General features: G+C 45.8%; 1 protein-coding gene across 4 annotated transcripts in view; it reads right to left on the bottom strand.

Moving 5' to 3' along the window:
• The window catches only part of SCUBE1 (signal peptide, CUB domain and EGF like domain containing 1), a 203,580-nt gene that overhangs the window by 11,235 nt on the left and 177,614 nt on the right, over window positions 1-14,731 (bottom strand). For all 4 annotated transcript variants that reach the window (XM_075210281.1, XM_075210279.1, XM_075210280.1 and 1 more), the window contains 10 exons: window positions 11,460-11,582; window positions 11,153-11,272; window positions 9,641-9,733; window positions 8,453-8,569; window positions 7,870-8,007; window positions 7,098-7,301; window positions 6,283-6,444; window positions 2,420-2,587; window positions 1,858-2,019; window positions 15-212 (listed from right to left, as the gene is read on the bottom strand). In XM_075210281.1, coding sequence (XP_075066382.1) covers window positions 15-212; window positions 1,858-2,019; window positions 2,420-2,587; window positions 6,283-6,444; window positions 7,098-7,301; window positions 7,870-8,007; window positions 8,453-8,569; window positions 9,641-9,733; window positions 11,153-11,272; window positions 11,460-11,582 — 1,485 coding nt within the window. The remainder of the gene's footprint in view (window positions 1-14; window positions 213-1,857; window positions 2,020-2,419; window positions 2,588-6,282; window positions 6,445-7,097; window positions 7,302-7,869; window positions 8,008-8,452; window positions 8,570-9,640; window positions 9,734-11,152; window positions 11,273-11,459; window positions 11,583-14,731) is intronic.

Here is a 14,731-nt window from a genome sequence, read left to right on the forward strand (position 1 = left end):
GTTCTATAACTTACCGCTTTTCCTCATCACTAACACGTCCCCGCACTCATCTTCAATTGGGAGGAAAATCTCAGGGACCACAATCAATATTCTCCTTTTGGGAGGGGGGTTAATATTCCAGGTGCACTCCACGTGGGCAGGATAATCTCCTGGATAGTTTGGAGACTCGATGTAACCTGTGTATTCTCCTAATTCCCCACCGCAGTGCTGGTCTGTAAAATAAACAGCAAACGCTTAGGAATTATGTCAGCAGGCACCTGTGACAATGGATTAACATTACTACTAATACATCAGACTAAAAACTAGCCAGATATCTCGCAAGGCATTTGTTCCAGGAATGCTGCGGTTGTTTTATTTCTCCTTGGTCTCTTCCAAAAGACCAATATATCCCTCTATGCGAAGGAGACAGATTCAGCAGGTCTTCTACTAGTTTAAAAAGAAATATGCCGCCCTTCTGATTTTGGGCGAGGAATTAGAAGATAACAATAGTTTATTTTTGCTGGTGATGCACATTCCTTATCTTATTTTTTAAGGATCCCAGTTTTATGTGGGGAAGACATCTTCATATTAAACGGCTAGAAGCTCAAAATTATTCATCTGATTTCATATCCCAGGGGCGAACCAAAAACATCTTTATCTGACGAGCAACAGACAGCCCTAAGGTCACATGCGGCCCTCCGAGCCTCCACCTGCGGCCCCCAGCTCCGTCCTGCTTTATGGGCAGCACAGTGGCCTAGTGGTTAGCACTTCTGCCTTACAGCACCATGGCCTTATCTGTGTGGAGTTTGTATGTTCTCCCTGTGTTTGTGTGGGTTTCCTCCGGGTGCTCCGGTTTCCTCCCAGACTCCAAAAACATACTGGTAGGTTAATTGGCTGCTATTAAATTGACCCTAGTCTCTCCCTCTCTCTCTCTCGGTCTGTGTGTGAGTCTATATTAGGGAATTTAGACTGTAAGCTCCAATGGGGCAGGGACTGATGTGAGTGAGTTCTCTGTACAGCGCTGCGGAATTAGTGGCGCTATATAAATAAATGGTTAGATGATGATGGTCAGGTTTCTTTGTTACAGCTGGTAACACTTGTTTAGAATGCCGACATATTACATATAGGTCTCTTGTTATTTGAGGAGATGTATTGTTTTAACTTATTATGAAGAATACGGGAAATGTATCAGGTTGCCTATCATTGGCTTAGAGTCTAACGTAGAAGACTAATCTTTATATCTTGTTAATTACAAGATTTACCAAGGTATAAATCAGCTATTTCAAATTCAGCAACATGAAAAACTCAATTAATTTGCTACATTTTTCTGCTCTCGATATCTACTGGCTTAAACACAACAGAATACAGCAAACACGGTGTCATCCGCAATACGCTGAATTTGTTGCAACTGGAGGAAACATTAAAATACATAAAGTGACAGGCAGAACATTAACGCTGATAAACAATCATTGAAAACACTAATGCTCAGAAATGTAAAAGATACCATTCCATTAAAAATGAAAAACTTTAAAAAAAAAAAAACCAACAACTTATTTTAAGGAAAGATGTTTCATTCCTAAGAACGTGTATCCAATAACATATGAATTTACCTAAATAAATTAGATTATTTCGACCAGAAATAGGGTACCAATTTACTACCTCTTTTCTGCCCCAGGCAATATCAGCATCACTTATACTATTTATTTGGAGTTAATGCTGGTTTGACGCTTAATATTGTTCTCAATATGGAAGGTTGTGATGTCTCTCTAAGCCATCAAACCAATAGATTATTCCTAATCAGTTTTTGATGCTGTACCCACACCAGGACCAGCACTCCCTGATCTGATAACGGGGCCACGCAGAGAGAGGATGACTTACTTTTACAATGCGTCACATTGGTAGAGCCATCGAAATCGGTGCTGGTATTCCCCGGGCAGGTGATACAGTAATTCTGTCCAAACTCCGGCTGGTAGCTCCCCAGCGGACATCGGATACACCTGTGCGTGGTGGAGTTGTAGAAGTGACCGGGAGAGCAATGGACTGCAAGAGAAGAGGAAGAGAGAGATGAAATCCCACCAGAATAATGGAACGGACTAAGGGCTAGATTTACTAAGCTGCAGGTTTGAAAAAGTGGGGATGTTGCCTATAGCAACCAATCAGATTCTAGCTATCATTTTGTAGAAGGTACTAAATAAATGAAAGCTGGAATCTGATTGGTTGCTATAGACAACATCCCCACTTTTTCAAACCCGCAGCTTAGTAAATCTAGCCCTAAGTGTTTCTCGTGGTGCAGGAGATTCACATTAGAACTTAGAATTCCATTTAGTTTGAGAAGAAAGGAATAATCTGAGCCTACGGTTGAGTTCATCCTGGGACACTCCGTGTAGGAAGCACAGCTAGATAGCTAGAGAAGGGTGGCACTCTCCGGTACTGTACTTACCCTTTGTCTCACAGTCCTGGAAGGACACGGCGCTCTCGTATTTAGTCACCAGTCCTCCTCCACATGGAAAGCAAAGGGTGCGGCCCGTCTCAGGCTGGTACGTACCCAGTGGGCAAGCTTTGCAGGGTTTGAACCCGTCGGCAGAGTAGTGTCCGGGGGCACACTGTCCTATAAAAAAACCCAAAAAAAAACCACAACATTTTTGTTGTTAATAAACAGTATTTAAAAAAAAATATATAAAAAAAATATAATTTGTGTTATCCCATAATTAACTCATATACAAAGACTTTAAAGATAAAATGTTCTCTACACCAGGTCTTTCCAAGGCTGGGCTGAAGTGGAATTGTAGATTTCCATTGTGTATTGAGTCTGTCCCCAATTCATCGTTCTCAAGGAGACGAGGTGTCCTATAATTCAAAATATGGAGGCTCAAAGGAGACGTCACACAAGACATTTTTTTGCATTTTACGAGTTTTGCCTCCAGAAGGTCTATTTTTGTAGTGTAATGCAGGCCATGTGCTTTCTATCATAGGCAATGTTACAGGGCAGAACAAGCATGGCCACCATCAGAAATTTTTGCCTAAGCCTCCCTCCCCCTTAAAATCTGATAAACCGGGCTATTTCCGGTACCCAGAATGGCGGCTAGTGTACAAGACAGGTCCCCAGGATGGCGGCTAGTGTACAAGACAGGTCCCCAGACTGGCGGCTAGCCTACAAGACAGATCCCCAATCGGGCGGCTAGTGTACAAGACAGATCCTTAATTGGGTGGCTAGTGTACAAAACAGATCCCCAAGTAGAGGCTGGTGTACAAGACAGATCCCTATCTGGCGGCTAGTGTACAAAATAGGTTCCCAATCTAGTGGCTAATGTATAAAACAGATTCCAAAACATTGGCTGGTGTACAAAACAGACCCTAATCTGGTGGCTAATGTACATAGCAAACACCAATCTGATGGTAAATCCATAAAAAAAGACGTGCAATCTGGCGGCTAGTGTATATATGAAGCATATCTCCAATCTGGCGGCTAGTGTATATATGAAGCATATCTCCAATCTGGTGGCTAGTGTATATATGAAGCATATCTCCAATCTGGTGGCTAGTGTATATATGAAGCATATCTCCAATCTGGCGGCTAGTGTATATAGGAAGCATATCTCCAATCTGGCGGCTAGTGCACAGAAGAGGTCCAGTCGCTAGCAGCTAGTGTCTAGCAGACCATGAGGTTCTTTCTCTGTCTGGTCCCCACTCTACTCACAGATAAGGGGAAATGTCTGTTACATTTAGCGCCTGGATTTGTTCATAGTATTAGATATATAAACTGAAAGTGCCGGGAGCTGTCTGACATGATAGAGACAGAGCAGGACCCAGTGCTATAAAACTTTGGAGTGAGAGGTCTCCCTCCAAGTCAGAGATAAAATAAAATTGCCCACTTACCCCCACCCCCCCCCCCCCCACTCTGTTCCATCATTTTAATATGGCGATCGATCCAGTTTGTGATATCTCACCATAAAACGGTGGTTCCCAAAGTGTGCGCCGCGGCTCCCTGGGGTGCCGCGGCGCTGTCTCAGGGGTGCCGCGATCCCTAGCAAGAAAAAGAAGAAGAAGAAAAAAAAAAACAAACAAAAAAAACCCAAAATCCAGCGCCGGATCCTCCTCCTCACTGTCTGCCGGGCGTGACGTCATCACGTCCGTCAGCCTCAATGAGAAGGAGCAGCAGCAGAGAAGACATCCAGGAAAGCAGGTAAGTAAAGGAAGTGAAGGGGGGCACAGAGAGACACCATGAAGGGACACAGAGAGAGACACCATGAAGGGACACAGAGAGAGACACCATGAAGGGACACAGAGAGAGACACCATGAAGGGACACAGAGAGAGACACCATGAAGGGACACAGAGAGAGACACCATGAAGGGACACAGAGAGAGACACCATGAAGGGACACAGAGAGAGACACCATGAAGGGACACAGAGAGAGACACCATGAAGGGGAAAGAGAGAGACACCATGAAGGGGAAAGAGAGAGACACCATGAAGGGGAAAGAGATAGACACCATGAAGGGGACAGAGATAGACACCATGAAGGGGACAGAGATAGACACCATGAAGGGGGCAGAGAGACACCATGAAGGGGATAGAGAGACACTAAAGGAGGAGGGGATAGAGAGACACTAAAGGAGGAGGGGATAGAGAGACACTAAAGGAGGAGGGGATAGAGAGACACTAAAGGAGGAGGGGATAGAGAGACACTAAAGGAGGAGGGGATAGAGAGACACTAAAGGAGGAGGGGATAGAGAGACACTAAAGGAGGAGGGGATAGAGAGACACTAAAGGAGGAGGGGATAGAGAGACACTAAAGGAGGAGGGGATAGAGAGACACGCTGAAGGGGGGTCAGAGTGTGAGATGGCGAAAAGGGGGACACAGGGTGTGAGATGGCGAAAAGGGGGACACAGGGTGTGAGATGGCGAAAAGGGGGACACAGGGTGTGAGATGGCGAAAAGGGGGACACAGGGTGTGAGATGGCGAAAAGGGGGACACAGGGTGTGAGATGGCGAAAAGGGGGACACAGGGTGTGAGATGGCGAAAAGGGGGACACAGGGTGTGAGATGGCGAAAAGGGGGACACAGGGTGTGAGATGGCGAAAAGGGGGACACAGGGTGTGAGATGGCGAAAAGGGGGACACAGGGTGTGAGATGGCGAAAAGGGGGACACAGGGTGTGAGATGGCGAAGAGGGGGACACAGGGTGTGAGATGGCGAAGAGGGGGACACAGGGTGTGAGATGGCGAAGAGGGGGACACAGGGTGTGAGATGGCGAAGAGGGGGACACAGGGTGTGAGATGGCGAAGAGGGGGACACAGGGTGTGAGATGGCGAAGAGGGGGACACAGGGTGTGAGATGGCGAAGAGGGGGACACAGGGTGTGAGATGGCGAAGAGGGGGACACAGGGTGTGAGATGGCGAAGAGGGGGACACAGGGTGTGAGATGGCGAAGAGGGGGACACAGGGTGTGAGATGGCGAAGAGGGGGACACAGGGTGTGAGATGGCGAAGAGGGGGACACAGGGTGTGAGATGGCGAAGAGGGGGACACAGGGTGTGAGATGGCGAAGAGGGGGACACAGGGTGTGAGATGGCGAAGAGGGGGACACAGGGTGTGAGATGGCGAAGAGGGGGACACAGGGTGTGAGATGGCGAAGAGGGGGACACAGGGTGTGAGATGGCGAAGAGGGGGACACAGGGTGTGAGATGGCGAAGAGGGGGACACAGGGTGTGAGATGGCGAAGAGGGGGACACAGGGTGTGAGATGGCGAAGAGGGGGACACAGGGTGTGAGATGGCGAAGAGGGGGACACAGGGTGTGAGATGGCGAAGAGGGGGACACAGGGTGTGAGATGGCGAAGAGGGGGACACAGGGTGTGAGATGGCGAAGAGGGGGACACAGGGTGTGAGATGGCGAAGAGGGGGACACAGGGTGTGAGATGGCGAAGAGGGGGACACAGGGTGTGAGATGGCGAAGAGGGGGACACAGGGTGTGAGATGGCGAAGAGGGGAACACAGGGTGTGAGATGGCGAAGGGGATACAGAGTGATATGATAAAGGGGCACAATGTGATGGTGAAGGGGTCTAAATACATCTTACGTCATTTTGACCCAACTACTTAAACAACGGGACTACCCGGTAATTATTTTTGCTTAGGGGTGCCTTGGAAAAATTATGGTGACCCTAGGGGTGCCTCGAGCTGAGAAAGTTTGGGAACCACTGCCATAAAACCATCTTTATCACTGTAAACCTGCTAAACATAAGACACTATTTATCATTACAAGGATGAGCCCACGTTGTCCTGGACGGTATCACTGGGTCACTTACCTCCACACTCAGACACGTTTCTTGCCCCACCGATGCCCATGCCATCATTACTTGGACAAGGCTCACATATCAGCTGCCCCTGGGTGTCCTGGAACGTCCCCGGCAGACAGGGAACACAAACGTTGTTCTCTCCGTTGTAATATGTGCCCAAACCGCAGGTGACTGGAGGAGAAAAAAAACCATCTTGGTTATTTATAGCAAAGCAATTATATACTATACGGATATGCTTACCACAACTACTGGTGCACAAGTGGTAGAAGTCATAATGTCCAATCTTACCACAATCACAGCTTTGGTATTTCCCCCCATATCCATCAGAAACAGTTAAAACTACATTGCATGGGTCTTAGAAAATATCTAAAAAGGTGACGAGAGCATAAAAAGCTTAAATAGCAAAGCACTACGTGTCAGTTATGTTTACTGTTAAGCCTCTCTGTGTAAATTAGACAATCTGTATTCTGTACAGAAAGTTTCCGTTAATTAAGAGATTGCAAGCCAATCACACGGCATGTAAGCAAAACTTGTACAAAATAGTCCCTTGAAAATGTCTACCTACATTACTGGGGGGGGAACAGATAACGAAATGTGTCCCACAATAATAAGAACGAATGCTTCAGTTAATGCAGATATAGTATACATCTTCAGGTACACATTTATAAAATCGGCAAGTGGGGTAGTAGAGGGGGTGTCGGAACTTGAGACACCTGTAGTGAATGCAGAACCGAATTACCTCTAATGAATAGGAGCGAAACGCGGAAGGAAATGAGAGACTTACACACTCCTGTATCTGTGCGATAGAGATAATATATACATACCACACTTCCCATCCTGCATCACCTGCCCCGAGCTGCAGGTCTCCTGGTTGTCCGAGCCCTTGGCCGGCTTCTGGGCCATGTCGTACTCCGTCCCGGAGAACTGGATGTAAAACTGTTGCTTGTTGATGGATTTTCTCAGCGTCTTGATGGCCGCCTGTAGTTTCTGCTCCATCCTCTTCCGCACACAATCCACGTTACAGGTGTCTGAGCAGAGATCACACTGCATTACGTATACGATAGTCAATTTGTGTTAATCAATGCTGAAGAGATCTGGAATCTCTAACAACATATGTAGTGTGCTCAGTGCAGTCTGGTGCATTTTGACGCAATTGTTTAAAGGGTTCCAGGAAGGCTGTAATTTGCAGCCGTACAAGTCATGCGTCCGTTTTGGAGACTGGCTGCACTTGGACTCTCACCCTAGAAACATCTGCCTGCAGGGGATTCATTAGTCTGGCTGCAAATTACTTAGGCAATCATTGTACTGGGAAATTCACAGAGGGTTAAATGCCTTTACAGATATACATGTATATAGTTCAGTCAGGCATGTGTATACAGCTCCGGCACCTAATAGTGTAATGTCTTGTTGGGTGCACAAAAGATCATAGATTTTGTTTTGGGGACCAGTCATTTCTAATTGTGTCCCTCATGGCCGTCATTGGCTGGAAAAGCATGATGGGAGTTGTAGTACAAAACCAGATTCACGTACTTACTAGTTCACCGTGCCTAGAAGTAGAGAAGCTAAAACCAGACAACGGAGGGAAAGGAGCCTTACCCGAAACCTCATCCCGCTTCACCTCCAGCTCAAACTCAGCAGTGATATGAGACACTTCCTTTGATGGCGATTTCCGTCCTCGTCTTTTTTTCTTGGAAGAGTCGCATTTCAGATTGACAAAGGTAACGTGACAATTGTCTGCGCGGCCAGAAGAGAGGAAACCAGGAGAGGAGTTAAGAAGCTGAGACAATCCCCAACATCCCAGAGCCTGACCGACAAGTCCGTGTGCACCAATTGCTGGGAGCACCATCCCACGGGGGAATCATACAATGACTATATGGGGGGCGCTTAGCCAATGTGAGATTAAACTTTAAACTTTAGCCAAGCAACCAATATAGGCGATTGTCAAAAACACACAAAACAACAATACAAAAATACCAACAACCCCGAAACAACCTTAATTGCCCCTGGTGAACGATTAACAGGGTCTAGTATTTTATCCTTCACATAGTCCTTGCTCAAAGGTCTACGCTGCGTACAGACTACACAAATAACTCCACAGATACAGACCCCACATAAAGGTATACAGTATATAACAACATACTGACTGCAGAATCCTTCATTCCCACATTAAATCACTCACCCATCACTGGCTGCTTTCCAGAGTCCCGGATTTTGTCTCTGCTCCGTGGGCGCAAATGGCATTTGGCATCTTTAATTTTGAACCGAGCTTTCTGTGTTATTGGAAGCCCTAGGGGATCTACAGTAGGTATATACATATATAAAGGTCAGTGCTAACATGACATTAAAGGGACTTCACCCAAAGCTAAACATTTTGTTTTGGTAGGAGCAGAAAGAGTCAAATTATACCCCATTCATGTGACTGCTGTGGATTCAGAGAGTGGGACATAGCAGGTAAGTAATAGTTCAGGATTTACTTTAACTCTTTGCATTCCATGTAAAACTAAATTATCAGCTTTGTTTGAAACTATTCGTAAATTTACAAATTGCACCAGACTTTATGCAAAGAACATGTGTTTTATATGTGAACAAGGCCAGATCAGAGGCTTTCCTGCTGAGTGCAGACTAGCTACATAGATGCGCTTACATGCAAAGTACTGATCATTTATATGAGATTCAAGCTGTGAAGTGGGGGTGTCTAGTGGGGAGAATTTCTATTTGACAAATATAATAATAGTTTCCAGGACACAATAATTGCCACATGTAAAAGATAACCCTGAAAGCTCCTCACTTATGATTTTATTTTTTCTTGAAGCAGTTTTGAGTTGAAGTTACCTGAACTCCCACTAGAGGGAGCTATACCAGCTCTGGCGGAAGTTACTACAAAGTCCTCTTATGAGAATGGCGTAAATTGCGATCGCACATTGTAGCTAATCTCATATCACCCAGCTAGGTCTGTGAACTAAGCATCAATACTGTAGTATAGAAATGGAATGCCTGGCCATGTACAGCGAGTGTAAACCCTGCAGATGTAATGCTGACACAGGATAAAATGTGTTTTTATAAACATAGGTCTCTGGACTGTGGTGCACAAACACTGGTCCCAATCTGGTCACCCACATTAAAGAATATTAACTGCTCATGTGAAAACACCCAAATTCTTCCCCAAATCATGATAACCATTGGAGTGAATTTCAGTAGTAGGAAAGGTCCTCTAAATACAAGAAATAAAATTCCCTCCCCAAAAATTGATAGTTATTGGTGTAGCAGATCAACACCTCATATAGTTATGTGCTTTGGCTATGGCTTTGGCTATGCTGGAAGTACTTTACGTCTTGTTCATGCAGCGTTAGAATGTTGGATCTCTTACCCGCACATGTCGGTATTGTTCCGTTGCGTTTTGGAACCACCTTGTTCTGCTGCACTGGAACGCCACAGCTCAACGTGTAGCTATTCTCAGACTCTATGTAAAGAACAGAACACTGATATGGTACGGAGATCATCTACACAGCTACTAGTAATGATGTGCATACTGTCCATGTATAGGATGCTGATGAGGCTAAACAGCCCACATTAAACAAGCATTATAAGTTACTGACGTATTATATATATATTGATACTCACAGACATGACAAGGCTCCGGGAATGTGCAGAAGTCTTAGGGATTTACATGGATACCCCAACCTCCTGGCATTCAAGGGACAGCACAGAACTACTAATCCCAAACAGTCACTGGTAGAAGTGTGGGAGGCTAGATGGGTGCAGAAGCTCTTGCAACCTGATCCACCATAAGCGGACAGTGCTTGTAGGCTTCTCCTGCAGTGGGCTTCAGGGACTAACTGGAATTCAATGCAGGGTCGGCACAATCAGCCTATGCAGATTACAAGTGTCCCTGCCGCCAGTGGAAGGAAGGGTGGAAGTGGCAAATAAAGGGCTTTGCATTGCACACTAGCCACCAGGGAATGGGCTTCTGCCTTTGCGCACTAGCCACCAGGGAAATGGGCTTCTGCCTTTGCGCACTAGCCACCAGGGAAATGGGCTTCTGCCTTTGCGCACTAGCCACCAGGGAAATGGGCTTCTGCCTTTGCGCACTAGCCACCAGGGAAATGGGCTTCTGCCTTTGCGCACTAGCCACCAGGGAAATGGGCTTCTGCCTTTGCGCACTAGCCACCAGGGAAATGGGCTTCTGCCTTTGCGCACTAGCCACCAGGGAAATGGGCTTCTGCCTTTGCGCACTAGCCACCAGGGAATGGGCTTCTGCCTTTGCGCACTAGCCACCAGGGAAATGGGCTTCTGCCTTTGCGCACTAGCCACCAGGGAATGGGCTTCTGCCTTTGCGCACTAGCCACAAGGGAATGGGCTTCTGTCTTTGCCCACTAGCCACCAGGGAATGGACTTCTGTCTTTGCCCACTAGCCACCAGGGAAATGGGCTTCTGCCTTTGCCCACTAGCCACCAGGGAATGGACTTCTGTCTTTGCGCACTAGCCACCAGGGAAATGGGCTTCTGCCTTTGCGCACTAGCCACCAGGGAATGGGCTTCTGCCTTTGCGCACTAGCCACCAGGGAATGGGCTTCTGCCTTTGCGCACTAGCCACCAGGGAAATGGGCTTCTGCCTTTGCGCACTAGCCACCAGGGAATGGGCTTCTATCTTTGCCCACAAGCCACCAGGGAATGGGCTTCTGTCTTTGCCCACTAGCCACCAGGAAATGGGCTTCATGTATATTAGTCAAGTGGAGCCTGTCTACATATTTGCATACAGGTCATACGAGAACTGTGTTGCATAGATCAAAGTATGGAATATATCTACACACATATATAGCAATAAACCAAGATGAGATCCATAAGTTTCTTCTACTTTTATACCTGTGCATTATACAAACCTGGCAGGAAGAGGGTGTTGGACGGACAGGTCAAGAAGCAGCTGTCCATCCCCGCCGATTTACTGCAGACCAGCTGGGCTTTGGGGGCAGGTTTGTTGTTGGGAACACATTTTGCCGTCTCTAGGAAAAAGAGGAAAGAATAAGACACGAATGAGCAGGATACATCATTATTAAACTGGCGCTGCCCCTTTGAAGTAGCCTCTCCCCCAGAGTGGGCAGTGCATTCTGGGAGTTGTAGTACTACAGGAGTAAGGGAGCCACGGTAGGAAAGTCAGTACAGTAAATATAGAGATACTAATGAGCTCACCAACACAGTCTCGCTTGTTCCAATGCAGCTTCCTCCCAGGGGGACACGTGCAGTCGTAGCCCCCCATAGTGTTGGTGCAGCCCGTGTCACAGCTGCCGTTATTTATGCTGCATTCATCAATGTCTACAAAAAGGAAACAACTTTAATTACACAACAAGTGGTAAGATACTGGCCACAAAGATGGGAAAAATTAAAAGGACAAGTTGATCAATCTACTATGAAGGAGATGGTGGCATCTGCCCAATGACCGGGGTACAGCCCCTCTGCCAGACACTTCACGCCTCGGTCATATCTACCCCCAGAACGGCAGCATACACTGCATGTGGGCAATGGGTGTTCCAAGTACAGATGATGCTAATCAGGGTGCTCAGACTGATAGTCCGTAAAATAACAATGTATTTATGAGTAATAAAAAACAAAAATCAGCAACTCTGGCTCTGTGACTTAAGTTACCCTCTGGAGATATAGAACTGTATTATTACTAAGATATAAACGTAATGGACCATTAAACCCCAAGACTAAACCGGCCATAAGTATGAAGGTAGAATGCACCATTCAGTGTTACGCCAACATCTCACTGTAGCTCTATTGAAGTTTGAAGGTGGTCTGAACTCCAACCTCTGTTACAGACAGCTGAAGTCACATCGGGATCCTTTTGGGATCTGTGTACGAATCCACCAATCTGTAACCTGTATAGAGCATTTCTGTTACACTACCAAACTGTGGCACTTCCCATGTCCAGCATGATGTAAGATAGAGAGGTCCCACCCTCCTAAGCAATCTTTGTTTCCTCTGGATAATAGCACAGATGACACACCGGGCAGATTTAAACAAGCTACAACACATTGGTTGTATGTATGCAGGGCCGTCTTTCCCATTGGGCACAATTATTTTTTTTTGCTGCCTCCGACGGGCCCCCCTGGGCTGCAGGGCCCATATATATATATATAATCATTTTATTTTTTTTTGTATATATAGGGGCCCCGGTGCACTGCTGTGCCCGGGGGCCCAAGATGTTCTTAAGAGGGCCCTGTATGTATGTAAATAGATAGGATAGATATCTAACAATAAGTGGTTTTACTTTAAGTGATCACCTAGGGGCAGATCCAGTTGACTGCTGAATGACTGCATTGCACAATCTAGATTGTGAGAAGTTATAGACCACACAGACAGATTGTGGTGATCCACCAATTGTGTTTACAAACCATGCCAGTCAAAATCCAGCCAATCCCAATTGGATTCTGATCGTCTTAGTTTGCTGTGTTGGCATAAATGCTGGGTCAATTTGGTTCTAAATAACCAACAACCTGATTATGTTATATCACATTTCAGGAAATTCTGCGAACTAACGACGTCTGAAGATGACCACAGTCACCAGCATCCCCCATGTAGGGGTGCAAAGTGCTGAGTGGGTCATTTTAACATATGTCCAGTCTTGAAAAGGACAGATTGCTCTTGGCCACTAGGAGGCAGTGTTCTGTAAATTCTATTTGAGAGCACCACACAATGGCTGCTCCCGCACTGTAATAATTTTTTAGATACCAATAAATACATTTATCGCACAAATATTGATTAAATGTTTGTAGGATAACAACTTTGGCACACTTCCCACTGTGCCATCACTAAATCAGTCGACCACACTCTCAACAGAGCAGAGATTGCTGAGACATCACCAAGTGCGACATGACCATTGTGCAAAGCTCTTCTAGACAGACAATGGGTGAACCTGGATACAAGAGGGACCAGATTAGAGAACACAGGGAAGAAGACATTCACTTCAGATTTTATTTTTATAACAACGATGACGGACACTATCCTAGATTGAAGAGGATAGATAATAAAATCTTATTCCGATGCCGCAGAACACAGATGAGTAATAAAGACCAGTATTTATAGGCTGTCTGCAGAATGTGTCAGACTGACCCCATCACTGGCTGTAACGTGTGATCTACAGCTCAGAGTCTGCGGCTAGGACCACAGCAGCACACGTCAGACATCAGCAGCGCGACAACCTGCCAAGTTAATACTGCGGTTTCTTTTGCTTCTGGTCACTTGTTTAGTCTGCACAATTTGTTAGCATTTGAAATTTCTCATGTCCAATATTCTATAATTACAACCACTTGTCCTTGAAAAGGAGTCAACTTCCAAATCAGAAATGCAACGGCAGCAACTTGCTCCACAGACAGGATCTTGTGCTCCCAGGATAACCATTAGTTGGATTAAAGGTGCTGACATTTAGGGGGCACCCCCTCCCTCACTGGCTGACAGCAGGAGAGAGGGGGCGTGTTTAATTATGTAAATTAACTTGAGTGTGACCTATGCGCTACCTACCATGTGCAGCAACGCTGTCTGCTGCCCCGCCCCTGCTTGCTCCATACAAGGTAAAGAAGGGGGTGTGGCTGAGCAGCATCTGAGGAGGGGCGGAGCCTAGGATGCCCAGTTCATTTCCACTGGCTCTGCATCCAGCGCATTGTCTCTGATTATAATTCTATATATACACTTACAAGGTCAGCTTAGGTGACAGACAGGCCTGGATTTCTGGATAAGCCAGACTTCGCTCTTTAGAACGCTGTAGAGGACATACCGATTCCAAATGATTTAAAATAATCATCATAAATTATGACCTTTATCCTTGACTCATGGGAGTTTCTCTTTCCAACTGTACCACCCAGAGTAATAAGAAAACCTTATCTGCCAGAGGTACCATTGAGTATTAAAGTACCCCACCCCCTCAATTATTGGAGTTCGCCCCCCATCTACCTCTATACTGCACTTGTTACATCTTCTTACAATTACAGTATGACGGAGTATAACCCATGTAAATAAACTGCAGGAAGTTTCAAAAAGTTTTCTCTCTCAATACAATGCCAATATATAGACAGACACATATTCACATTTCCTGCCGGTAATCTATGATTAAGTGAATTTATACTGGTACAGGAGATCTGCTTTCCTCTCATCAGATTATCTGAATATCATGGTCAATCATTTAACTGGTTGAAACGTATCTTTTCTGTAGCACGAAGCGTTGGCTGCTAATCTCTGTTGTGGTGAATAAGTCAGAGCTAAGGAAGGGGGCGATGCGAGAGCCCACTCTAAGGGGTATATTTACTAAACTGCGTGTTTGAAAAAGTGGGGATGTTGCCTATAGCAACCAATCAGATTCTAGCTGTCATTTTGTAGAATGCACTAAATAAATGACAGCTAGAATCTGATTGGTTGCTATAGACAACATCTCCGCTTTTTCTAACCTGCAGTTTAGTAAATATACC

Source organism: Mixophyes fleayi, chromosome 4 (assembly GCF_038048845.1).
Source record: "Mixophyes fleayi isolate aMixFle1 chromosome 4, aMixFle1.hap1, whole genome shotgun sequence".
NCBI classification, from domain to species: Eukaryota; Metazoa; Chordata; class Amphibia; order Anura; family Limnodynastidae; genus Mixophyes; species Mixophyes fleayi.